The sequence below is a fragment of the Caretta caretta genome, chromosome 7 (genome assembly GCF_965140235.1).
Source record: "Caretta caretta isolate rCarCar2 chromosome 7, rCarCar1.hap1, whole genome shotgun sequence".
In the NCBI taxonomy this organism is placed as follows: domain Eukaryota; kingdom Metazoa; phylum Chordata; order Testudines; family Cheloniidae; genus Caretta; species Caretta caretta.
In genome coordinates this window covers 46765692-46792872 of record NC_134212.1, presented here as the reverse complement: position 1 = coordinate 46792872, position 27181 = coordinate 46765692, and the positions used below count along the sequence as shown (strand labels likewise).

At 50.4% G+C, this 27181-nt stretch overlaps 1 protein-coding gene across 1 annotated transcript in view; it reads right to left on the bottom strand.

Moving 5' to 3' along the window:
* TEX264 (testis expressed 264, ER-phagy receptor) overlaps window positions 1-27181 on the bottom strand; it is a 139290-nt gene that overhangs the window by 19554 nt on the left and 92555 nt on the right. The window contains exon 5 of the mRNA XM_048857805.2: window positions 10503-10668. Within this exon, the coding sequence (XP_048713762.2) occupies window positions 10503-10668 (166 nt within the window). The remainder of the gene's footprint in view (window positions 1-10502; window positions 10669-27181) is intronic.

The window sequence follows — 27181 nt, the reverse complement described above, 5'->3', positions numbered from 1 at the left end:
CGGAGAGTGCACCTGCCCAGAGGTACTGACCAGCATTTCATCACCTGGGGCAGGGCTGGAAAACTTCCCCTCATGCCTCAGCCTGAGGCCTAAGCTCACTAGTCAGCATGAAACATTCTAGTGACAGTACGAAGGCCATCCCCCCACCCCAAACCACACCCCCTGACAATGAAAGGAATAAATAGTTGATCAGTGTTTATTGTGCACTGGATATAACTGTGATGTTAATCAGCTTTCCAAGAGTCTCAGGCTGGGCACCAATAATGCAGCCACCCACAAACTGTAGCCACTTATTCACATCTTGGTTAAAATATTTTTTTAAATGAAAGCTTAAGCTCTGCAGAATGTGACACCACTCTCCAGGGACCGCTTCCTACTCACTCAGCTGGGGAAGTGTTTGAAGCCCTGACCTGGGTCATCATACTTGGGTCTGACACTGACATCCATGGGAGATGTTCGCTTCCCATGGAAAGTAGCGTATGTATCCCCTAGGTCCCACTAGAGGCTCCCTGAGAAGTGTGTCAGGTACTGTACCACCTTTGAAAAACCAAGAGACCCTCTCTGACAGCTCCTATAAAATCGCTGTATGGAATCCACTCTTAAGAATACTCTAGCCAGCCATTATACTGGGGATACATACACGGATACATCTGCCTATCTCTGCAGATGCTGGGATGCACACAGACTGACTTATAGTTACTCTGTGTGTGTGTGTGGTCAGAGTCAAGGAGGAGAGCTGGACACACCCCATGGTGTTGCTGTCTGAATGTGTCTTGCACAAGATCTCTTCACTCTCTCGTCTTGTCTAACTCTCCTTCACGTACCTGCCTCCTGACGTGATAGGGTGAATCCCCGTGTGTCTCACTCTTCGGCGCTTTCCCCAGCTCCAGCTGTGACGCAGTCACTGAAGCCGCTTCAGGCAGGGTGCGAAAGTTTTATCTGCAAAATGTGGCGGTTTGGGTGTGGAGATGCAACCAAGTGAAAGCCAGACATGCTGTTATTTATTCTGCTTCTCCAAAGACAACTGAAACCAGAGATGTGGCATCACACCAACAGGCCACAGTGGTGCCCAGATGTGCCACTACAGCGGACACACAAACCAAGAACTTGGCACCAAAAGAAGATTTTCTTATTTAAAAAGAGAGAGAGTTTCAGACCAGCTTGGTATAAACTTAGTGATGGATCTCTTCTGATTATGAAGGGATCTCCAGGCTGTGGTCACTGGGAACCTTGGAGACCCAAGGAGACATGGGTAATTATTATAACAAGTTTATACTATAGTAATATTAGAAGTGGGTCTGAGCCGCAAAGCTTGGATCTGGATCACCACATTTCAGAGATGCCTGGGTTTGATCTGCCCAATGATAAAGATAAGGATCAGCCACGATGTTAGAACCTGGATCTGAACCCTCCAAAGTTAATTTCCAATTTATAGAATTGGATGCCCAAGCTCTTTACAACCCAATGTAGAGGTAATGCTTTGCACAGCCCTAAGCTGCAGTCAGCTCTGGGGTGCAATATGGCAATCACTCTGCACCAGCTACACTCTCCAGCATTTGTTGGCAGAGGAAGTGAAGGATAAGTTCTCTTTTGAAATTATCGAGTGAGTGAGGGTGTTTGGGATGCCAGAGTAATTATTTAATTGCAATTTGGCTAGGACAAAAAAATCAACATTCTTACTCTTGCCAAAAGTGGCATGGATATTTTAATGGGTCTCCAAGTCTCCAAAAGATGACACTCCCCCATCTGCCTGTATCCATCTGTCATCTCTTGTCTTACGCTCAGACTGTAAGCTCCTTGGAACAGGGGCCATCTTTTTGTTCTGTGTTGACACAGTGCCTAGCACAATGGGCTCCTGGTCTGTGTCTAGTAATCCTAGCCACTTCGGTAACACAAACAAACAACGATGCTTCCAGGAGCACGGCACCCCTACCACCACACTGGACGCTAGCTCAGTACAGATCCCGAGGGAAGAATGCCTCCTACCAGGTCACCCTCACTACACCCTGCAGCACCCAAGCTGCAGTTGGTGCTCAGCCATCCACTTACTGACCAAATCTGTCACATCTCACAGATATAACGGTACCTAAGAATCCCCTTAGGAACTGCAGCACATCCCGTGTGTGTGTCCTGCATGGGTACAACAGGGAATCTGCAATGTTTTTAACTCCTGGGCTATCACTAGTTCACCTCCACTAGTGCTAGCAACGGAGGGCATAAACCAGTGTAGAATGGACAAGACAGAGCACAGGTGTTCTTACCAATGTGGGATCATGGTGATGAAATTCCCACACCCTGTTTACACTAGTGCGTCACTACAGCTTCCACCACTGGTGCAACGACTGGAAAGTGCTGGAGGAGATGAGGGCTCAGACGCCAGCAGAGAGGATGCCCTATTACTGTGCTCTGCCAGTGCAGCCAATGCTGCAGGTTCCTTTCCCCTGCCTAGGATGTTTGACTGTAAGGGGGGCTCTTTCCTGGGATGGAGGATCTCCCCTAAGTAAGCTGTGCTGTGCGGGAGATTTGCACAGCCCTGAGTGAAGCAGGTTTGACAGAGAAGCATCTTCCTGAACCTCCCTGGCTGATGTGGGGCTGAGACAGCTCTCAGCAGAAGAAAAACACTGTATGGCTTCTAAAGGGTATGACAAAGCTCTGTCCTTGTCTCCATGGGTCCCGCGTTTCCTGGCTAGCCTCAGAGGCTCACTGTGACCCTCCACGTAACCCTTCTCTCTCTAGAGACAAGGGTCACAGTCTACTGAGTCATTTTCATCATAAGCCAGTGAGGGAGGTGAGGAGAAGCTATCCTCCCTTGCACAGTCTCTGTTGTCTCCCAGTCTCAGTGATTTTCGCGCGGCTGAAGGGGGGGGGAATGGAGGGGCAGGGGGAGGAGATGGGAGGAGCCCGGGCCCGCCCTCTACTCCGGGCTCCAGCCCAGGGACCCTAATAGTATCAGCTATGGTAGCTGACCTTTTAGAAACATGACACATACAATTCATAGAATCATAGAATATCAGGGTTGGAAGGGACCTCAGGAGGTCATCTAGTCCAACCCCCTGCTCAAAGCAGGACCAATCCCCAATTAAATCATCCTAGCCAGGGCTTTGTCAAGCCTGACCTTAAAAACTTCTAAGGAAGGAGATTCTACCACCTCCCTAGGTAATGCATTCCAGTGTTTCACCACCCTCCTAGTGAAGAAGTTTTTCCTAATATCCAACCTAAACCTCCCCCACTGCAACTTGAGACCATTACTCCTTGTCCTGTCCTCTTCTACCACTGAGAATAGTCTAGAACCAACCTCTCTGGAACCACCTCTTAGGTAGTTGAAAGCAGCTATCAAATCCCCTCTCATTCTTCTCTTCTGCAGACTAAACAATCCCAGTTCCCTCAGCCTCTCCTCATCAATTCCCTGGGCTACATCCCCACAGTAGCCCCCACTTCCTCAAGCTCCACTTCACCCTTACCTCAGGGCCTCCTTCCTTGTGCCTGATATGGTGTGTACTGCTCATTCTCTCCAACAGCACAACTTCCTCCCACAGCTCCTGACATGCACACCCGTCTGACTAACTGGGAGGTTTTTAACTAGTTTCAGCCAGTCCCTGATTGGCTTCAGGTGTCCCAATCAACCTAGCGTTCTCCCTGCCTTCTGGAAAGGTCTTAATTGGCCTCAGGTGTCTTATTTGACCTGGAGCAGCTGCCATTTAACTTATCCTGGTACCAGGGATTTGTTTAGCCTGGAGCTAATATATCTATCTCCCACTACTTTTCTATAGCCATCTGGCCTTGTCCCGTCACAAAGGGGAAAGGAAAAGGGAACGGCCAGTGTTTTGCCATGGACGCTGTCAGATTCTGACAGGGAGCCACCCCTTGAACACTTCCCTCCAAGAGACACAGGGCCTGGGTTTAGTTCTTAGCAGAGGAGCAGCCGCCCACAGAAAGCCCTGCTGCAGTGACACTAATTGCCAAGCGAGCAGAGAGGCCAAGGACTGCATGGTCCAGGGAGACTAAACTTCACTGTCAGCAGCACAGGTGGGCCCTTCACATCAGGACTGAGGCCCGTCACTGCGGGGAGTTTACACTGTTGCTGCCCAGCTTGTACGTGTCCAGGAGAAAAACAGAGAGCTTCACTCACTGGGGCCCTCAATCTGGCACCTTCTGCCGGCAAGAAACACTCTCTCCCTCCCGTACATGCACACTAAACAGACAACAACAACATCCCCCTTGGCAGCAGATTTGGTGTTGATGGACACTATGAAAGCAGTCTACAGGCCAGAACCATCCCACCATGAAGGGGACTCGGGAGACAGAGATCATCCTAGGGACTGGGGAGATAGCGATCGAGAGCGGGGACAGAAAAAAGGGGAAATGGGCTCCTGGTCTGTGTCTAGTAATCCTAGCCACTTCGGTAACACAAACAAACAACGATGCTTCCAGGAGCACGGCACCCCTACCACCACACTGGACGCTAGCTCAGTACAGATCCCGAGGGAAGAATACTTCCTACCAGGTCACCCTCACTACACCCTGCAGCACCCAAGCTGCAGTTGGTGCTCAGCCATCCACGTACTGACCAAATCTGTCATACCTCATAGATATAACGGTACCTAAGAATCCCCTTAGGAACTGCAGCACATCCCGTGTGTGTGTCCTGCATGGGTACAACAGGGAATCTGCAATGTTTTTAACTCCTGGGCTATCACTGGTTCACCTCCACTAGTGCTAGTGGAAACTCTCCTCATTTCTTTGGCTGTTTCGTTAGGAGGAAAGGGGAGCTTGTTATAAGTCATAAACACACCAACATTTGTTATCCGTGCAGAATAAGCAGGCAGAAAAGGGAAAGGTCCAACAGGTTCCATCTCGTCCTTCTCTCTGCCGTGGTCCCTACGGGGATGGAATTAAGATTGACTAGTCTGAGGGAGAGGCAGGAGTCTTGCTGTTGCCACCTAACTGTAACCGCCTCCAGCTGCCATCGCCTCGTGCCTGCGTCACAGGAATCTCTCCCTCTTTTAAGAGCTCACTGGCCCTGAGAGAGGGGACCGCCACTGACTGGGCCGAGCAGCCAGAGGGGCATGCAAGTGCCGGAACATCCAAAAGGCCTGTTCCACTCTGGGCAAGCGAGGGTTAAAAAGTGAAGCACAGCTCCGTGCATCCCACCTGGGAGCTGAGAGGATTCACCCAGCTTCAGCGGCCTCCCGCTGTGGCACAAGAACCTAATCCATAATTCTTCCTTTCAGCGAGCTGGCCTTCTCCCCACAGCCAGGCTCTGAGCCCTATCAAATATTCATTGCATCTCGTGCTGAATAATAGATCAATGTAATAACAGGCGAGTCGCAGCTAATCACAGCTTTTCACACCCCGCACAAAAGGCACCAGGAGATGGGCAGGGGCAGGCGGAGCAGCAGGGGTGCCCGCAGCCCAGCCTGTCAGGCTGAAATGGTGGCACACGGTATTGGAAATGGTAGTCCAGGCCTTGCCCGGGCCCCTCCCCAGCAGGAGCTGCAGCTGCAGCCCGCCTCTAAAGACGATGTCTTGTGACACAGGCGGGGTACCGAGCGGGTTCCTCTGGCACCAGGGGCTGGGTGGAGAGATGCTGGAGAGCTCTGTGGAAAGAGAAAGGGAAGATACAGGAAGGAATGATCCCGAGGGGCTGGGTGGCAGACGTAGTGCCACAGCCAGGGCTGGTGTTCAAACCCTGCCTCGGGTCAAGGAAACACGAGAAGATTTGGCTGGTTCCAGTTTAACTCCCTGGACACACCACAAAGCCTCCAAGCAATTGAGTCTATTGCCAGTCTCTGCTTAAGGGAAGCCAAGGACTGGCATAGCAGTGGGTGCTGCAGGTCAGGACTGGGGAGCAGCAGCAGACAGTGTGGGGGAGCCCAGGACTGGAACAGCAGGGCAGGAGGGGGCAGGTCAGGATTGAGGGGCATTGGCAGAGCCATGCTGTACCATCACAGCTTCCATCTTAGAAGTGAGTTCCCTGAAAATGGTGACTCCCCATCAGGGGACACCACAGGATGCCCTGGATCGCCCGTCACTCTGGCTAGATAGGCAGCAGGTATGACTGTAGAGATGCAGCTGGATCACAGGCAGCATCTAAGCTCATCAGCAGAGCCTACCAACAAGAATCAGTCTCCAGTCACTCCAGAAAGCACAGCCTTCCTTTCACCCACAGCAAGGGGGTACTTTTGTTTGCTTTGACCTTCTGTTCATTCCTGTGGCAACAGGCTCATGTCAGAGAGTGTCCCGCTGAAGGCAAGGCTGGAGTGAGGGCTCTGAGGGCCCATAGCTGGTGCCAAAGCCCTTGAAAATAATTAAGCAAAAACAAAGCTAATTGTGACTGACACTGGCCCCCTGGAGAGTCATCAGTCTCATTCCGTCTTTCCAATGACCTTGATAACTGCAGAGCGGGGAAGGGAATGGTGCTGAACCACATAGGTGCCTGAGCACCCCAATTCCTCCCAGTATGCTCAATGTAAATGCTGAGCGCTTCAGCCTCAGAGAGGAAGGCAGTCTTTGCCAGTGTGTAGACAGATTAAATAGACACATTGTGCCAAATCCAGTGAGCTCCCAAGCACCTGCCACTGTTATTGATGTCAGTCAGTGTGGAAGGCACTCAGCACCTCAGAGATCAGCTCAATAAGGAGAAAAGATGATAGACAGCTGTGATTTTTTTTTCAAGGTCACAGGATCACCGCTCAACTTCAAAACCCCAAGCTCTTGCTGCACATCTACAGGTCGCTGGGTTTTGAATGACACCGTTCGCATCAAAAGTCAGTGGGGAAATGGCAGAGCCTTCTGCTGGAAATTCACAAATGAAATCATTAATTCAAACAGACGTGGGAATTTTTAATACAGCTGTTTGTAAAGAGCTAGGAGAACTGAAGACAAAAGGTGCTGTATCAGGGCAGGGTATTATTAAGTATTATTGCTGTTCTGAAATCAAAGTAGGTTTAAAAAAAGACACTCTGCGAATTTCCTTTTGCCTAATTCTGAACGACATGGTTTTTTAAACACCCAGGAGGAGGGTTGGAAGGGGGGTATGTTAAAATCTTGCTGTCTGTTAATTGCTTTGGACCAGATGATCCCAAGATCCAGAAGTGACGTGGCCTTAGAATCGCAGCTGAATGAGAAGAGGGAAGGGAAGTAGAGGGTGATGAGAAAGGGTCCAACCCTGCTCAGTGCTGAGCACCCTCAATTTCCATTTGCCTCAGTGAGAGTAGGAGGGGCACAACACCACTCAGGCAACGCTCAGAATCTCACAGAATTGGGCCCAAAGGAAAGGGCACTGACCGTGCTCATCCTGTGGTCAGCTACCACCTGATATACATACAACACAACCAAGGATAACTAGGTATAAAGCGATATACACACGACAGTTACACTGATTTATACCCACTGAGAATCTGGCCCGAGAAGTGAGGTCCCCTGCGGGGAACAGGCCGCGCCAGCTGATCCCCTCGACATGAACCGCTCTACAGAGACCTTTACAAAATTAGGCGAATCAAGAGAGCAATCTGAGGGTCAAGTGTGAGAAAACAAAGTTGTGGGTCAGAACTGGGCCACTGTGGCCTCCCCACAACACCCACATGACCAGAAAATAGGGAGCAGAAATCAAGAGAAAATGAATAAAGAAACATTGGGAGCTGGTGGGTCATTATATTCCTGACCCCTCCAGGGTATGTGGTTGAAGAAGCCATGACTTGGGATGAACTTGCTCTGAACAGCTTGCGGGGGGGAGGGAGGGAGAACATTTTTTAAAAAAGCAAAAAGAAACCTTTCTATTCAACTCACAGGCAAGGCCTGACTTTAACTCAGCTGTCAGAAGAACAGAGAGAGTGCCAGGGATGTCCCGCTCCCTGGATCCAAATGCAATGTTAATAGCCAGCGGGCAGCGCCAAAGGGAGACCTGAGAATTGCCTATTTGAGGTTTTTTTCTTTCTATACATTCATGCTGCTGACAGATGATGTATTGGCAGCTCAGGTCACTCCATCTCCACAACAGGAACAGCACGGTCAATGGCAGTTCGGGCGTCCCCCATGAATGGGCCCCAAACCACACCTGGGGGGACCCCTTCAAGGAGTGAGCTAGTTGTTCAATCCCCATAGCCCATTCAGTCCTTGGGCTCTCTACTGTGACTGCCAACAAGCAGGCCACATGTGCTGGGGGTTGTTTGATGCAGTCACCTGCCCACTAGAAACTGGCCTAAAATCAACAATTCATTTCACACTGGTCACTGAACAGCCATCAACGAGAAACCATTTTTGGTCGCTGCTTACCAGGACTGGATGCCGAGCAGCAAGCTAGAGATAAAAGTCTCTCCACGCCACTAGCACTCCTCCCTAAAGAGGTGTTTTCTATCCAGCTGCTACTTGCATGGCCCCATTACTCTAGTAGCTGACTTAAGAGTTTGACTTCAAGGCAGTTATGCTAACACTGGTGAGATGGTGACATCAGAGAGATGTGTGGTGGGGTTATGACCTCTGTGGTAACTCAGCCAACCATCATGCAGTTGGTCTGCTCTTATTCACACACTGAAATCCTACTGGTTATAATGGTGTCACAGTTGCTTTGGGTTTCTTTGACATTATAGAATCACATGGAACAGGGCTGAAAAGGGCTCGGAATGGGTGTGAAAGGGGCATGGCTACGCAGGGCCCCCACAACATAGCACAGCTCCACCCACAGTCCCACTATTGTTTATGATCAAATGATCAGCAGTGAAGTAAACAGTGACATTTACATTCAAGACAATTTAAACCTCTCAAGGCCGTTGTTTCAGGCTGGCTCTCTGCAGACTTGGGTGGACAGCATTGCATCGTAACTCACATATGGAAAATCCAAATGTCTCATGACATGAAATCTGCAAAATAACTTCCTTCTCGCCCAGTCACTAGCCAGCAAGAGGAATTTTAACCATCTCTGGGGAACATTCTCTCTCATTTTCCCTCTCTCTACATAAAGAGATCCCTATTTTTCTATAGCTATATCAAAGCTAGGCCCACCACATATAATAGTGATCAAAACCCATGTTAAATTCAAGTCAGGTAATTCAGAGAGAAGGCTCTGAACACCTTAACTCTGCCCCTTGGGTCTATGCATTAGAGTTTTTCTCCACATTATCTCACCAAGTTAATACAGACCCCAGTTTTTGAAACTATATTGACAAAAATGCTCACATGTAATCACAGCAAACAATTAAATGTGCACAAAAATGTGTCTGTTTATAAAAATTTGACCGGTCCAATGCTGTGCACACGCACCTAAAGTTATAGAAAAGAGTGCCAGTCCAGTGCAACAAAATACTGCATTGGTCCAAACAGCATGTTACATTACAGCGTCATGTGATCAGATCACGGATGAGCCCATTGTAAAGCTACACAAAATGGGGAAGAGCTGAGAGCACTGTGCAAGAGCCAGGACTCTGACCGGCCTGATATTGGTACTGCTGAATGAACAAAGATCTCAGAAAACAGCTTCCCCTTTTCGTATTTATGGTACATGTGATTACAAATGAAAGAAATTCAAAATTAAAGAAGTGCAAAAGAAAAATATCATAAGGCTGTTCATGTGGAAAAGACGTGTATATGACATATACATAAAGAGTATGTCACATTTTAAAATGCTATTACATAAGTATATCTGACCTGAAATGTGCAAAAGGGGCTGCTTTCACAGTATTTCACAAGACAGTGTACCATCTAATGTATGTCCCAGATGTAAAATATTTGCAGCTTATAGAGAGCAATTATGAGTCACATATATTTTGGTTCCACTAAAGTGTGAGCACATGGGGTGAGCAACTCGCATTCTGAGTTATAAGAGCAGTAGCGCCATGATAGGAGAGCGTAGCACTGCTGTCACGCCCCTACAATCACTTCCTTTCTAGATACACAGAGACTTCAGCAGATCTCGTTAAGCAGGTGCCATTGTATCATTCAAGTGCTGGCTCTAGAAAGTTGTTGTTTAATTACTCAGGACTCCAAACACGACAGATGCACAAGAGCTCAAGACAGAGCTACGTGAGGACAAAAAGTGACTACGACTAAGTTGCAGTAATCCAAATAATGGTATTATAAGTAGGGCAGTAGCACCACAATAGTTCAAATTGAGACTAGCTTACTGTTTATTTGATACTATAAGTATGACCATGTACTATGCAAGATGTGGCCTATACCCCAGGGGTCAAGTGGGTGACAAGATCGACACTTATTTCAATCTAAGGGATAGGAGGTGACTTGTTTGAAATCAGGAGTAATTGTGTTACAGGCTCTGGGCGCTGCTGGAACTTAATGGATGTTGTTCCTTTAAAGAAACAAGATGCTTCAATTCCAGCTGCTCAGTGAATGGAGGGGTAAAATCACCAGCCTCCCCCTCCACTGTATCTGCTTTGTCCATATAGCATCACTGCCTCAGAGGGGCCTGGGGACACCTGCATCCAGACAACTCTGGAAAGCACTGACTTCAACAGGAAAGCAAGAGAAACATGCATGTGCCCTTCGGGTACCTGTGATATCTGTCTGTGCATCGTCTGTCTCTGCTGCTCTGCTCTTCCACTCCATCTCTTTAAATTCCGGCACATAGAAGTCCCCTTGGCGTGCCAGGGGGCACATGAAATAGATGCGGTCTCCTTTGTAGATCTCCAGCCTGGGATGGGCGCACAGCTTCCTCTCCTGAAGGAAAGCACAGGCACACGTTAGCCATGCATCCTATCACTCTGCAAGCACCACGACATCACAGGGCCATCTCTCAGTGTGATTCTCTTGACCAGCAGTTCCCAGTCAGTGGCTTGTAACACTCCAGGGAGCTGTGACTCTACTTCTACCCTTGGTCTCAGGCCAAAATCCAGTCATTTGGACCTTGTCCACCTCAGACACCAGGGCCTGAACCAGTAAGATGCTGAAAGATGCTGACGCCCATCAACTGGGCACTGAGATATCACAAGAGGTGCCTTAGAAATACCATGGACAGCACAGGGTAGAGGAGAGAGAAGATAGCCAAAGGAATAGAGGATGCTCATCTCATCACAGGACTGGGCTCCTGGAGTTACCACCCAAACCACCGTGCCCATTTCCACATTCTTCTCTCAAACATCACAAGAGCATGCAAAGGACTGTGGGAGTCATCTGAGGAGAAGAATTTCAGTGAGTGGCTGCACAGGGAGGCCATGGTATGAAAAGAGGCTGAGGATCTCTGCTCTGGACCCATGGAGAGGCCGCAAGGTTCAGAGCAGCCTGTTCATCGTATAGTGCCCTACCTGTGTTCTCCTTGGGGTGGAATGGTGATGCATTCTACTCTGAACTGACAGTGAGTTGTGGCCCTGCAGCTGTGCAAATTTAACCCCAGAGCATTTCCAGTTAGATAACAAAATCAATCCTAGTTTTCAGTATGAGTGTTTCAGAACACACTGATTCCTCAGAGGGTAACCCTCCGGGGGGGCTAGTTATGGGGCAGGGCCAACTTTCGCTGGCTCAATGTGCTCAGCTGAGCAAAAATAGAGGATGCTGCATTTGGGGAGAATGCTAGATTCCCGTGGGTTTCGCTGCAGATCTTTCAAGTCAATCCCCAAATGACATTAGCTAGGATTCCATTAGGCCGCTTTCCCCAGAGCTGCCAGTACACTGGGTTATGCTACATCACACCCTGCCAGCCTACATCAGCACAGCTTAACACCTGATGAGCTGCTACCAATGTCAATGGAGCCCACCCCACCTACCCCATTCCGACAGTTACATCTGTCCTATGCACAGAGGCTGTGTCGTCACCAGGAAAAAAGTTGTATTTGTAACCCATGTTAAGCTAGCACGTGTTACAATCCCAGTGAAGACAAGGCATGTTAGCTAGTGCAGGTAAACCCTCGGGCTTTAACCTGTGTAGCCTGTCCTGCCATGAAGCCAATGAAATAGACTCTCTCTGCGGCAGCCAGCATCCAGAGGGTTAAAGCAATCTTTCCGAGGAAGGGAAGCCAAAGCAAATCAAACTCTCTTCAACAGGACAAGCTGAAACTTGTGCAGAAGCCTCAAGGACTCAGCTCCATGCCCGGCAGAGAATTGGCCTCCTCTCCCACCAGCCTAGAGATGGGGTAAAATTAAATCCTGGTGTGAACCCCACTGCGTTCAATGGATTTGCCGCAGGGATGAACCTGGGCCAGTGTCTGTGTTTCATTCGCAGGGCCCTGAGAAGCAGATGTTCCTCTGCTGTTGTTACTGAAGCACTTGGTAACTGACACGAGCAAGGGGGGATCCGCAGAGGCCCGGCTACTGCTCCAACCAGGGACCTGCTGAGCCTGAAAGCCTCAGCTTTGGGGAGTGGCTGTGAGAGTCCTCAGCATATGCTCAGCACTTCTTGGAGTGATTCAGATAATCCAGAAAAGACAGATCAAGCAGCTCCTTCCAGAAATGCAAGGGAAGAGGAGTTTGAGGCTACTTCATGAGATTTCAGACAACTTTCCCACCCCTGCTGCTCCCCTCACCCTTGGCCACAGTCCCCCGTCCCTCCCTCCTCACTAGCCCACTGTAAGGCTTTCAGCGATCCAATGAGTCCAGCTCTGCACCAGCTGCTGGAAGAGGCAGTCTCGCTGAAGCATGCCTTTCTGAACCCGCAGGTGCCAGCTGAGCTGGACTGGGGGCGGGAGGAGGGCACAAACAGGAGAAGACTCACACTGGTACCATGCAGGATCAAACCAGCAAGGCTCAGGGGACCTGGGGGGATGGACTCCACATTGAAAGAACAGCTGGACTCTCTGACTAACACCCACACCTCGCCCGCCCAGCAGCTGTGTTGTTTGACATCTCTTACGGTTTGCCTGGCAGAGGGGGCTGACTGTTGATGGCAATGCTGCGATTTGGGGGCGGAGACGGCAGGCAGGTTGTTTTTTCTTTTAAAATAACTGGTAACTTTATTTTGGGATGCGCAGCACAGGCTCAAACCCATGTCCCCAAATAGCCCAATGCCGAGACAGACTCTGCCAACTCGCTGCAGCATGATCCCTGCTCTGTAGCTGCAGGGCCTGGAAAGCAGAAGGGACGAAGGACACAAGCTGTATTAACAGAACAGCAAGAAAGGGTGACGGTGCTGGAAAGGGGACTTTAAACAGCAAGAAGAGATAAAGGAATGAACAGTGCAGGGGATGGGATACAGACACTCCTACATCACTAGCTCATATCCACTGTAAAGTCCTGATTGACAGCTGTGACCACAGACAGTGTACAGCCAGTTTGGGGGGTCTCAGTCTAGGTTCTAGCAGACAGGTTTCCGCCCTCACTAGCTGCCTCAAGAAGCCACTCTGCTAAGCAAATGGGCCATGGAGAATAAACTCCTTGAGAGAGTCTCTCTACAGCACTGTCACTGCCTCTCGTGGCTGGATTTTATCCCTCCCCCTCTGAGGTAGGGAGGTATCAACTCCCATTTTGCTGATGGAGGAAGTGAGGCACAGGGCAGTTTAGTGACTTGCCCAGGGTCCCACGGGGAGCATGTGGTGGAGCAAGGAACTGAACTCCGATCTCCCGAGGCCAGCGCTCTGTCCACAAGTCCATCCCCTCTTCTACTGCTCCGTTAATCCCATGACTATCACAAGCACGAAGGCAACATTTCTGTGTTTGAATGGCAGGGAGCAGAGCGGCACACTAGACAGAGCAGAGAACAGCCCTGCCGGCTCTTGAAAACCTTGGCCTGGCCCGAAATCCCACACCTCCCAGGGAGGGCAGCTCTGGGCGGCCTTGCCCCTGGCACAGCATCATTATGAACAAACACCAATGTTTAAAGCCCAGAAGGTTCACGCCAAGGGGGCCAGACCTGCGTGAGTCTTTAGCCTTCTTGATTCCTGACCCAGAACTGGCTGCTTGGTCTAATAATGAAATGGGGGATACTGTGCAGGGCTCCCCAGCTGAGGAGCAGGTGGCTGAGCCAGGCTAGCAAAACCCAGGGGGTCAATAGCAACAGCAGGGCAACCTTTTTCAAACAATGATTCCTAGAGGAACCACAGTGAAGTGAGGGACAGCGTGTGAAGCTGCTGCACAAAGCCCAGGTGAATGGTTTTTGCCTGGGTGCCAGACGCAGGGGTCCTCATCGTGCCCCATGACCTGTACAGCATTTACAGCGCCACTCCCCACCCACAGCTAGAGTGCACAGGCCACATCACTGCCACAGACACCTGGCCCCCCAGGAGACACGCCCGCATGGCTGCTCATGGAGCTGGCACGAAGCATGTCCCAGGACTGGAGATTCCCCCACACATCCCCTCTACAACTCACCCCACACCATGCAGCGGAACTGCGATATGCACTGCATCTTAGCTTTGCGTGTCTAGGGGAGACAGGCTCTGGGGGAAATGTTTGTTCTCCCCACAAAAGGGGCTTTAGACAGCCTTGGCTGCTGCTCTGGGAGCTTTTTCTCCCACAGCTCTGTTGATCCATCTGTCTTGATCTGGAGCACCCCCTGCAATTGCAGTCCTGGGAACCCACATGGTTCTGTCCTCAATCTTGACTGCAGCAGCCCCTGCTACTCAAGTGCAGAGCTCCCCACGCCACTTGATCCTGCCCTGCAACCACCTCTAGTACTGCACAAAAGGAAATGGGAGTGAACGGGGTGTGATATTAGTTCTGCAGGGAAATCTGCCTCTATCTGATTCATAAAACCAAGAGCTGATGAACTCCCCTCGGTGCCTGAGCTAGTGAAATCACGGACAATACCACACAGCAAACATCAGAAGCCACAGTGCCACTGCTGATGGCCACTGACTGCTGCCTTCCCCCCTTTCACACATGCAGTGGTATGGCAGCAGCCAGCTCCCTGTCACCTCTCACTTAACAGCTGGTGAAAGCTCAACACCCTTCCAGGATGCTCCAAGAAAGCTGCCGGTTCAGACGCTGCATCAAAGCCATGCTAAAAACAGCTCCAAGAGCAGGCTGCTTGCTATATGAGAGGCGGGTGTTATTCCAATTCTAAAGAGAGCGAAGCTGAGCCACAGAGAGGTTACAGACAACATTTTTCGGAAGGGGCCACACCCAAGGCCTGATTTGTGGAAGCATGGCGCACCCGAGACTCAAGATGAAATCAGGGGATTCTCCAGGTGCTCAGCACCTCTGAAAAACCAGACCCAAAATATTTCAGGTTGGGCCTCTGAAAATTAATCCAAAATTCAATGGCCACTTCTGGAAATGTTGGTGTTAAGCTTCCCGTGCCTCAGTTTCCCCATCAGTGAAATGGAGATAATGGAGGAAATCAATTTCTTGTTCCAGTCTCTTCTTTGTCTGTTGCAGGAGAGCCAAAACCCGTCCTTCTAGCATAACGTTGCTACCCATGGAGCAGGTAATATCTGGCGTGAGTCAGTGGAGTGTACCACTGTAAAGAAATCACATTTCTGACAAGGATACTGGTCCCTTCAAGAGGCTAGAGGAAACACGGACAACCTTCCAATCCATTTGAAGCATCTACAGCTCCTACTTGAAGGCAGGTGAAACAATATCAAACACAGATCAAAAACGGTATTAAATAAAAAGGGTTAAAGTTGTTTTTAAAGGCAGACCAGAGACAGCTCTCATCTCTCTTGGTTTTTTAAAATTACAAACCAAACAAGAACCCTCCCCGCTGTTGTGCCCCTTGGGCCTTTAACTCAACTCCATCAGGAAACTGAAGGTCAATAAGTTATTTTAGATTATTGCAACAAAGCCCAGAGAATGAACTTTCAAAGCTTTACAGCCTGCAGGAGACATGTCCAACTGGAACTCCAGCACCAAGAGTGGGCATCGAAACAACAAAACGGGATTTCAAACAGGAGGCACCCAACAAGGAGATGTTCCCAGGGCATCTGCATTGGAGAGTCTACGCTCAGGCTCATCATCTGCCCCCAACACATCCAAACTCAATGTTCTGCCCCCCTCCATGATTTGACGCTACCCATCCCAGTATTTATACTCTGCCCATCACCATGATATCAGAATGCTTAATGTATATAAAAGATCAACACAAGGTCGTAGTCTTTTCTCCTCTTCACATTCAGAAGAGGATAGGGCTGGCTAGAATTTAGCTTTTCTTGCTGCATATTCTCCCCCCACTTGTAAAGAAAGACAGAGTAGAGGAGTTTCTGTATTTTTACGTAGTAATGTACGTCACCACAGTAATGTTTACTGGCAGACTACGAAACAGAGGTGACTCTTGCCTGTGGTCCTGCAGGCAGGCAGGTTTGTGGTCATCCTCGTCTCTCGTGGAAGGCCACTAAACAGACATGGCTCTGTCTCCAGCTCCTGCCAGCCTTTCGCGATCCGGTAAGAACTGCATTGCACTTGATGACTGCAGGTCTCTCAGGAGTTTGTGGTCATGAAGGAGAAACAGTCTCTGGGTTGTTATTATGACCTAATAAGAGCTCTGAAGACCAAACTTAGGAATTCAAACTAACTTTGACATCCTATGGAGCCAACTCACGGGTCACTTTGACCAGGTTGTGCCTGACAGGATGGGATGAAGTCTCTAGCCAGCTTGAGGGGGAAGAGGATAGTTGCTATTTGGCCACCTAGAATCTGAGAGGAGGCCAGGAGAACTCTTAGGTTGCATATTGTGTTGACACTAGTGTGGCAAATGCTTTCTGTTGAGAGTGATGGTTTGGCTTTTGGCTAACTCTCACGTGCTTCTCTCTACCTAATAGCATCACTTCTTTCTCCCTGGGTTTAATTTTAGCCAGCTGCTCCTCATCTAAGATCAGACCTCATTCAGGCACCAAGATAGTAGGGTAGTGGTACGGTTTGTTCTTGAGATAAAAGATTTGTAGAGATGGGCATCATCAGTGTATTGCTAGCATTTAAAGAGCGCAGGTGAAAAAACGGTTACCTACCTCTCGTAACTGATGTTCTTCGAGATGCGTTGCTCATGTCCATTCCAATAGGTGCGCGTGTGCTGCGTGCACGATCGTTGGAAGATTTTTCCCCTAGCTGTACCCGTTGGGTCAGCTGTGGAGACCCCTGATGTGGCACCTTTATGGCAGTGTATATAGGTCCCTGCCAACTCGCCGCCTGCTCAGTTTCTTCTTGCCTGAATACTCTGACAGAGGGGAGGCAGGTGGGATTTGGAATGGACATGAGCAACACTTCTTGAAGAACAACAGTTACGAGAGGTAGGTAACCATTTTTTCTTCTTCAAGTGATTGCTCATGTGCATTCTAATAGGTGACTTCCAAGTAGTTTCCCTGGGGGAGGGGTCGGAGATCACCTGGTTGCTGAGTGCAGGACTGCCCAGCCAAAGGCTGCATCGTCCCTTGCCTGCTGGGTAATGGCATAGTGTGACGTGAAGGTGTGGATGGAAGACCACGTTGCTGCCTTGCATATGTCCTGGATAAGGACCTGAGCCAGGAATCCTGCGGACGATGCCTGCGTTCTTGTGGAGTGCGCCGTAAGCAGAGGGGCTGGAATTTTTGCCAGGTCGTAGCAAGTCCTGATACAGGATGTGATCCATGACGAAATGCACTGGGACGAGATCAGGAGCCCCCTCATCCTTTCTGTGATTGCAATAAAGAGCTGTGGTGTCTTACGAAATGGCTTTTTGCACTAAATGTAGAATGCTAGGGCACATCTAACGTCCAGGGAATGGAACATGCGCTCTCTGTTATTGGCATGGGGCTTAGGGAAGAACACAGGTAAAAATATGTCTTAGTGCACAGGAAACTGGGAGACTACCTTTGGCAGAAATGCAGGGTGAGGGTGTAGCTGCACCTTTTCTTTATAAAAGGCCATATAGGGGGGCTTGGAAGTCAGCGCTCTGAGCTTGGAGACCCTTCTGGCCAAGGTTATGGCCACTAGAAAGGCCAACTTCCAGGAAAGGTAGGACAGAGGGCAGGTTTCCATGGGCTCGAAAGGGGGCCCCATGAGTGCAGACAGGACCAGACTGAGGTCCCACTGGGGAACAGGCCGTCGTACCTGGGGATAAAGTCTGTCTAAGTCCTTGAGAAACCTGCCCACCATGGGATTACCAAAGACTGACCCACCCGCTGCCCCCAGGTGAAAGGCCAAAATGGCAGCAAGGTCTACACTGAGAGATGATATTGCTAAACCTGCTGCTTAAGGTATAACAGGTAGCCCAAAATAAGGGGAATTGGCGTTAGCTGTGGTTCGGTTCCCCTTTGCCAAGACCAAATGGAAAAACACTTCCACTTTGCCAGGTATGTGGCACGAGTGGAGGGTTTCCTACTTCCCAGCAGGACCTCCCTCACTGGGTCCGAACACTGAAGCTCAAGAAGGCTCATCCATGGAGTTTCCATGTCATGAGGTGGAGGGGCTCCAGATTGCGGTGTTGCAGACAGCCATGGTCCTGTGTGATTAGGGTCGGGCACACAGGAAGCGTCACCAATCTGTCCACTGAGAGGTTCAACAGCATGGTGAACCAGTGCTGGCGGGGCCACACTGGCACTATGAGGATCAAGGAAGCACCGTCCGGCGAGTCTTGAGGAGGACTTTGTGTATGAGAGGGAAGGGCAGGAACGCATACAGCAGGTGACTCATCCATGAAAGGTGAAAGGCATCTGTAATGGAGCCTGGACTGTGGTTCAGGAAAGAGCAGAACCTCAGGCACTTCCTGTTGCTCTGCGTCATGAACAGGTCTATGTGGGGAAAGCCACACCTCTGGAAAATTGAGTGTGCGATGTCCGGCCTGTGGGACCATTCGTGACCGTGAAATGAGCAGCTGAGGTGATCAGCTAGCTCCTTTTTCGCTCCTGGAAGGTGCGACGCCTCTAGGTGTATCGAGTGGGCAACACAAAAATCCCACAGCTCGAGGGTTTCCTGGCACAGGGGAGAGGAGCGAGCACCATCCTGTTTGTTTATATAGAACATCGCTGCAGTGTTGTCCATCAGCACCGACACACATGCACCCTGCAGGCGGGCCTGGAACGCTTGGCATGCCAGACAAAAAGCCCTCAGCTCCCTTACTTTGATATGCCGAGATAGTTCTGTGTAGGACCACAGGCCTTGGGTTCTGATATTGCCCAGGTGCGCTCCCCAACCGAGTGCCGAGGCATCTGTGACTAGGAATGGCGTAGGCTGGGGTTTGGCAAAGGCACAGACAACTTGTGGTTGCAGCCACAAGTGGAGAGACTCGAGGATGGGGGGGGGAGGGTAACTATTGTGTCCAGCGGGTCCCTACCCAGCCTGTGCACCTCCGCCAACCATGCCTGGAGGGGCCGAAGGTGTAACCTGGCGTGCTGGACCACTTATGTGCAAGCTGTCATATGCCCCAATAGTTTCACGCAATTTCTGGCCGTGGTTGTGGGAAACCAGCAAAAGTTTTTGATAATGTCCTTGAATGCTTGGAAGTGCAGCTCGAGCAGGAACGCCCTGGCTTGCGTGGAGTCCAAGAGAGCCCCTATGAATTCTATTCTCTGCATCTGGGCCAGTGTGGATTTGGGCACATTCAATATGAGGCCCAGCCTGTGGAATATGGCCCTGGCCAGGGACACATGCTCTGCAGCCCGTGCTTGGGACTTGGACTTGATGAGCCAGTCGTCTAGGTATGGGAATACTTGCACCTGACATTTGCGGAGGAAGGCTGCCACGACCGCCATACGCTTGGTGAATACCTAGGGGGCCGCCGAGAGCTGATAGTGCTGGCCACTGATCACGAATCTCAGGAATCGTCTGTGGGCCGAGATAATGGATATATGGAAGTACACATCTTTCAAGTCGAGGGCAGCGTACCAGTCCCCCGGATCCAGGGGAGGAATGTCGAGGGCAGCGTACCAGTCCCCCGGATCCAGGGGAGGAATGATGGCGGCCAGAGAGATCATGCGAAACTTCACTTTCCTTATGAATGTTTTGAGGTCTCGCAGATCCAGGATAGGCCGGATCCCACCCTTGACCTTGGGGATAAGGAAATAGCAGGAGTAGAACCCCTTGCCCCTGAACTCTTGAGGAACCTCCTCTATTGTCCCTAGAGTGAGAAGTGATTACACCTCCTGCAAGAGGAGTTGTTCATGAGAAGGGTCCCTGAAGAGGGACGGGGAAGGGGGATGGGAGGATGAGCGGGAACAGAATTAGATAGAATATCCCACCCCTGCTGTGCTGAGGACTCAATGATCAGACGTGATCTGGGACCAAGCACAGTAGAAGTGGGAGAGTCAATTCACAAAGGGGGGGGGTAAGGATCCGAGACTGAAATTGATGCTCCGTCCTCGGGCGCATCTTCAAAAGTTTGGCTTCAGGCCAGGGGGCTGTTTGGCCAAACCCTGGCCTTGACCTGAGGAGGACTGTGGCGGGTGCCCCCTATTATTTGTGCCCTGTCTCCTTTTCGAGTCTCGCCTAGGAGGCCCAGAGTAGAAGCGGGATGGGGGCTGAGGCTTAAAATGCTTTCTGTGAGGTGCAGGGGTGTGGATACCCGAAGACTTCAAAGTCACCCGTGAGCCCTTAAGGCTGTGCAGGCGTGTATCCGTATTTTGGGCGAACAGGCCCGGACAGTCAAAGGGGAGGTCTTGGATTGCGTTCTGCACCTCAGGTGGTATCCCCAACACCTGGAGCCACACACTGCGTCTCATTGTGATGGCGGTGGCTATTATCTGAGCTGCCGAGTCCATCGCATCTAACGTGGCCTGGAGGGAGGTTCTGGAGACCACTCTGCCCTCCTCAAGGAGCATGCTAAACTCCTTGCGTGAGTCAGCCGGGAGCAACTCCTGGAACTTTGCCAGCGAGCTCCAAGAGTTGAAAGTATAGTGGCTGAGTACCGCTTGCTGGTTGGCCATTCGAAGCTGGAGCCCCCTGGTCGAGTAGACCTTCCGGCCAAAAAGGTCCAGCTTCTTAGCATCCCGTGACTTAGGTGCGGGACCCGACTGTCCTTGCCGCTCTTTGTGATTTTCCACATTGACCACCAGAGTCCCCGGTTAGGAGTGGGTGAAAAGGTGTTCATACCCTTTCTGCAGCACAAAATAGCATCTTTCCACTCCTTTAGTGGTGGGTGGTATAGAGGCTGGAGTCTGCCAGACCACCTTAGCGGTGTTTTGGATTGTTCTTATGAGCGGCAAGGCCACCCTAGAAGGACCCTCAGGAGCAAGGATGTCCACCATTGAGTCAGACTCCTCCATGACCTCCTCTGCCTGGAGATTGAGGTTTAGGGCCACCCTCCTATGGAGGTCCTGATGTCCCTTGGTGTCCATTGCTGGTAGGGTGGTGGTGGTGCCTGCCACCGCCTGGTCTGGTGAGGAGGAGGACGCCTGTGGGACAAGGTCTTCCTGCCCTTCTGGCTCTCTGGAGGCGAGGTCAGGTATCTCGGAGCCTCTCGTGACTGGAGGTGGCTCTAGTGTCACTGATGGCGCTGGTTCGGGTTCTGCGCCTGAGCACGACAGCCCAGAGTCCCTGTCTCGAGTGGGGTCCTCAGGAGCCCTTGGGATTTGGCGAGCCAGCGAGGTTGCTGGGGGTGGGGGGGCACAGGGTGCAGATGCCACCAATGCCGGCCTGGAGCCCTGACCCTGATGGTAGGCCCAAGGGGTCCAAAAGGGCCATTGGACTGGGCCCTGCCACTGGGACAGCCAGGTGACCGCCGGTGCCAATGATTCCACCAGTCTGTAGTGCTGGGACCAGGAGCAGTAGCGGCTGCGTCTAGAGACAGAAGACTCTGCGTCTGACTTGGACTAGTACTCTGTGCCAGACCATGCCAGGGCGGAGCCGGATGGTACCGGGGAGATGGTGAGCGGCACCATAACATCATAGGTTTGCCGTGATGATGAACTAGAGGTGGTGCCGCCACAGGATCCACAGCCCCGTGCTGTGCTGGGATAGAGGCTGTAGCCAGCGTCGTCGCCGGTGCTGCTGACGGTGCCTGGGCCCGCGCCTGCAGGACTGGGGACTGCGCCGTCATGGCAATGAGGTCCCGTGCTGCCCCGTAGGTGTCCAGTGTGGAGGGAAAGTCGAGCTCTTCTTCCAAATCCTCCCGAGTCGGGGAGTCCACCAGCACCAGACTCAATGGTGCCAGGCCTTGAGGTGTCCCACCGGAGGACGCACCCCGCTGGAATCCCCTCATGGCTTCTTGACGGGGGAACAATCCCTATCCATCGTCTTTTTCTTATGCGGCACTGGGGACTGTGAGCGGTGCCGCCTGGTGGCACTGACCTTACAAGTTGGAGAGCGGCACCAGTCCTCGGTGCCAGGACATCCTCTATGCCGGGAGGAGTCCTTCCGGTGCTGGCTGTAGGCGGAGGGCCAACTCCATCAGGAGGAGCTTCAAACGATAGTCCCGCTCTCTCTTAGTCCTAGATCTAAAGCTCCTGCAAATTGGGCACTTATCTGTCTGATGGCCCTCTCCTAAGCACTTGAGACAGGCAGTGGGCAGACTGCATGTGGGCATAGGTTTCACACACCTCTCGCATGCTTTAAACCCCTGCAACCGAGGCATGCCCCAGTGCCTGGGGAAACTAGGGTGGGAGAAGCTCCCCGAAGCAAGTCCAACTAACTACAAACTACTATATAACGAACTAACAACTTAGAAAAAGGAACCACTAGATAGGCACTTGCGAATGCAAGAGACTGAGCTGCTCCAGTGACCGTTACTGGCAGTAAGAAGGAACTGAGCAGACAGAGGGTCGGCAGGGACCTACATACACTGCCCTAAAGATGCCACTCCAGGAGTCTCCACAGCTTACCCGACGAGTACAGCTAGGGGGAAAACCTTCTGATGATCGTGCACGCAGTGCACACACCTATTGGAACGCACACGAGCAATCACTCGAAGAATTAGTGTTGCGATAGGCCATGCTGCAAAGTTTGAATCCAAACCCAAGAAAGGCCTTTACTTTCATGTACATAGCTTATGTCTGATGTTAGGCATGTGACACTTATCTCTAACAGGCCGCTGTCCACACTGTCCCCATTCTACAGATAAATGGAAAACATCAGTGCCAGCATGTCCATCCAGCATCTGCCAGTGATGTGAAATTCACTTTAAAGAAAGTTGGAAGACATGACATATGAAATGGACATAGGGTGAATGGCTTTAGGAGGAGAATATTGGTTACAGTGCGTTGGCTACACTTCCTTGGGAATTTTCACACTGCCCCAGAACAGTAGGTACAGACATCAGATGTACTCGCTATTCACTGGTATTCATGGAATGCCACTGCCTCCTTGAGAATAGCGGTTGGCTTAGTGTCTTCTTCCAGAGTTCCAGAACATACCCTCGAAACATTCACATAATGGGAAGAAACTCTAGAGAAATCAGAGATTGGGAGAGTGGGATTGTTTGTGGAATGCAGTGAGCAAATCACTTAATTTCTCATTGGTTTGATCTCGAGCAAATCATAAAAATTGTTCTGTGCTTCAGTTTTCCCCTCAGTAAGGTGGGGATAATAATACTTCCTATCCCATAGTTGGGTTGGGAGTCTCTGTTCACTTGGTCTCCCTGAAGACTCCAGAAGTTCAGGAGCCAAACCAAGCTGAGATGAGCCAAGCAGAGGGGATGGAACGGAAGCAGCCAGATACACAGAGTCCTCCCTTGGACTCCTGACAATTTAAACCTTCACATGGACACCAAAGATGTCTTTTAGCCTGGCCAATCAGATGATTAAAGGACAGATGGCTAATTGCACTCAGCCCTATGGCTCACAAAGAGCTGGAGGTAAGTCACCTCCTCAATTGTATTGGCTCGCTAGTAGCAAAAGAGAGGACTCCAGGATTCCCGTCTGTCATAAATATAAAGGGAAGGGTAAACCCCTTTGAAATCCCTCCTGGCCAGGGGAAAGCTCCTCTCACCTGTAAAGGGTTAAGAAGCTAAAGGTAACCTCGCTGGCACCTGACCAAAATGACCAATGAGGAGACAAGATACTTTCAAAAGCTGGGAGCAGGGAGAGGAACAAAGGGTCTGTCTGTGTGCTGCTCTTGCCAGAGACAGAACAGGAATGGAGTCTTAGAACTTTTAGTAAGTAATCTAGCTAGGTATGTGTTAGATTATGATTTCTTTAAATGGCTGAGAAAAGCATTGTGCTGAATGGAATAACTATTTCTGTCTGTGTGTCTTTTTTGTAACTTAAGGTTTTGCCTAGAGGGGTTCTCTATGTTTTGAATCTAATTACCCTGTAAGATATCTACCATCCTGATTTTACAGGGGGGATTTCTTTATTTCTATTTACTTCTATTTTTTATTAAAAGTCTTCTTGTAAAAACTGAATGCTTTTTCATTGTTCTCAGATCCAAGGGTTTGGGTCTGTGGTCACCTATGCAAATTGGTGAGGCTTTTTATCCAACATTTCCCAGGAAAGGGGGGGTGCAAGTGTTGGGAGGATTGTTCATTGTTCTTAAGATCCAAGGGTCTGGGTCTGTAGTCACCTAGGCAACTTGGTGAGGCTTTTTACCAAACCTTGTCCAGGAAGTGGGGTGCAAGGTTTTGGGAAGTATTTTGGGGGGACAGACGCGTCCAAACAGCTCTTCCCCAGTAACCAGTAATTGTTTGGTGGTGGTAGCGGCCATTCCAAGGATAACGGGTGTAATATTTTGTACCTTGGGGAAGTTTTGACCTAAGCTGGTAAAGATAAGCTTAGGAGGTTTTTCATGCAGGTCCCCACATCTGTACCCTAGAGTTCAGAGTGGGGGAGGAACCTTGACATGGTGGCACAGTGGTGGGATTAACCTGAAATCATTTGAGATCCAGTTGAGATTTTTTGAACTAGAAATACAGATTTTAAAAAGGAAAATTTTTTTTTTTCTTTGGAAAGAAAGTCCAGAAAGCAGCTTTGAAACTTTGGCCAAGCAGAGACAAAAGGGGATTATCTTGTGAATTGCAGGTTTTTTGCCTGGAGGCAGGGTACTTAACTCCTGCAGGGAAATCTTCCAATCCAGAGGTTTTTTTTTTTCTTTTCTTCCTAAAAGTAAATAGGGGGTGTGTGTTCTACCCATTTGCTTTTTCTTTGGGCTGGGTAAGCAGGTTTCCAAGCAGTTGGAGGTTTTTTGCTTTAATTTGGGCCCAGAGCAGAGACAAGGGAATTGTCTTTTTCTGTAGGCTGACAATCACTATCAGAGAATAGGTATTCTATTGCAGCACAGCAAAATTTTACAGCCAAGTTTTGTTTGTTTATTTCTAAACCTCGGGTGTAAAGTTAGTTAAAAACAGAGAGGTTAGAATGACCAAATCCTCAGCTCGACTACAGCTGGAATTAGCCAAATTTCAGGCTGAGGAAAGACAAAGGGAACATGAAAGACAGATAGAACTCATGCAGCTGAAGAAGGAACAAGAAAGGGAGGCAGCGAGAGAAGCAGAACAACACCAAGCAGCTGCTCACAGGAGAGCTATGGAAGCGAGGGACAAAGAACTGGAGGAGAAGGAAAAAGAGAGGAAGTATGTGGAGGAGATGGAGAAGATAAAGGCCCAGCAGAATATACCAACAAACCCTAGCAATCCTTCTCCAGGTACCACTTCCCATCCCAGAAAGTTCCCCACCTACAAGGCAGGCGATGATACTGAGGCCTTCTTAGAAAACTTCGAAAGGGCCTGCCTTGGGTACAACATCTCTACTGACCAATACATGGTAGAGCTGAGGCCGCAGCTCAGTGGACCCTTAGCTGAGGTGGCAGCTGAAATGCCTAAAGAACACATGAACAAGTATGAACTGTTTAAATCCAAGGCGAGAGTCAGAATGGGGATAACACCCGAGCAGTCTCGTCGGAGGTTCAGAGCCCTAAGGTGGAAACCAGACATGTCATTTACCCGACATGCCTACCACATTCTGAAACACTGGGATGCCTGGATATCAGGAGCAAGTGTTGAATCTCCAGAAAATTTGCCCTTCCTAATGCAAATGGAACAATTCTTAGAGGGTGTTCCTGAGGAAATCGAAAGATACATCCTAGATGGGAAACCCAAAACTGTAATTGAGGCAGGAGAGATTGGAGCCAGATGGGTGGAGGTGGCAGAGAAGAAGAAAACTGGTCGCAGTTGGAGCGGAGACCAGAAGGGACCACCCCAGACCACACCCTATTACCGGGGGCCGCCCAAAGCCCCACCTACCTCCCAAAGAACCCTCCAGACCCCTTATCGTCCCACCACCCCATTCTCCAGCAACCCTCCTCGCCCCAGTGACCCGTCAGCTGGACGATGTTTTAAGTGTAACGAGCTGGGGCATGTAAAGGCCAACTGCCCCAAGAACCCCAACAGATTACAGTTCATTGCACCGGAATCACACCAGAGGTCCACAGGCCCAGATACCTCCCAGATACCCTTGGAGCGGAGGGAAACTGTGAGTGTGGGCGGGAAGAAGGTCACCGCGTGGAGGGACACCGGAGCACAAGTGTCAGCTATCCATGCTTCCTTAGTGGACCCCAATTTAATCAACCCAGAGATCCAAGTGACGATTCAACCCTTCAAGTCCAACTCTTTCAATTTGCCTACAGCCAAGTTGCCTGTCCAGTACAAGGGCTGGTCAGGAATGTGGACTTTTGCAGTCTATGATGATTATCCCATCCCCATGCTGTTGGGGGAAGACTTGGCCAATCATGTGAAGCAGGCCAAGAGGGTGGGAATGGTCACCCGCAGCCAGGCTAAACAAGCCGTGAGGCCTAGCTCTGTTCCGGAAACTTCTATCAGGACCCAGTCAGAGGTGATGGACCTGGACCCCAGGCCAATGTCTGCAACAGCAGTAGTGGATCCAGTCCCAGAGACCCAGACGGAACCAGTCCCAGAACCGGAACCAGCCGAACAACCAACACCAGACCCCGTGTCAGCACTGAATCCAGTACTTGCAACCTCAACAACAGAGGGCCCCACCGAACCTGAACTGGCAGCAGCCGATAACCCTACACAAGAGGCTCAGCCGGAGCCTGAATCCCAACATAGTGCACCAGCGGAGAGCGGTTCACAGTCAACAGAAACAGCTCCATCCCCTATATCGCTTCCAGAGGGACCAAGCCTAGGTCCACAATCCCATGAGGAACTGATGTCTCCAGCATCAAGGGAACAGTTCCAGACCGAACAGGAAGCAGATGAAAGCCTCCAGAGAGCTTGGACGGCGGCACGGAGCAACCCACCGCCTCTCAGCTCTTCTAATCGATCCAGGTTTGTTATAGAAAGAGGACTTTTATACAAGGAAACTCTTTCTGGTGGACACCAGGAAGACTGGCATCCTCAGAGACAGTTGGTAGTTCCAACTAAATACCGGGCCAAGCTCTTGAGCTTAGCCCATGATCACCCTAGTGGCCATGCTGGGGTGAACAGGACCAAAGACCGTTTGGGGGG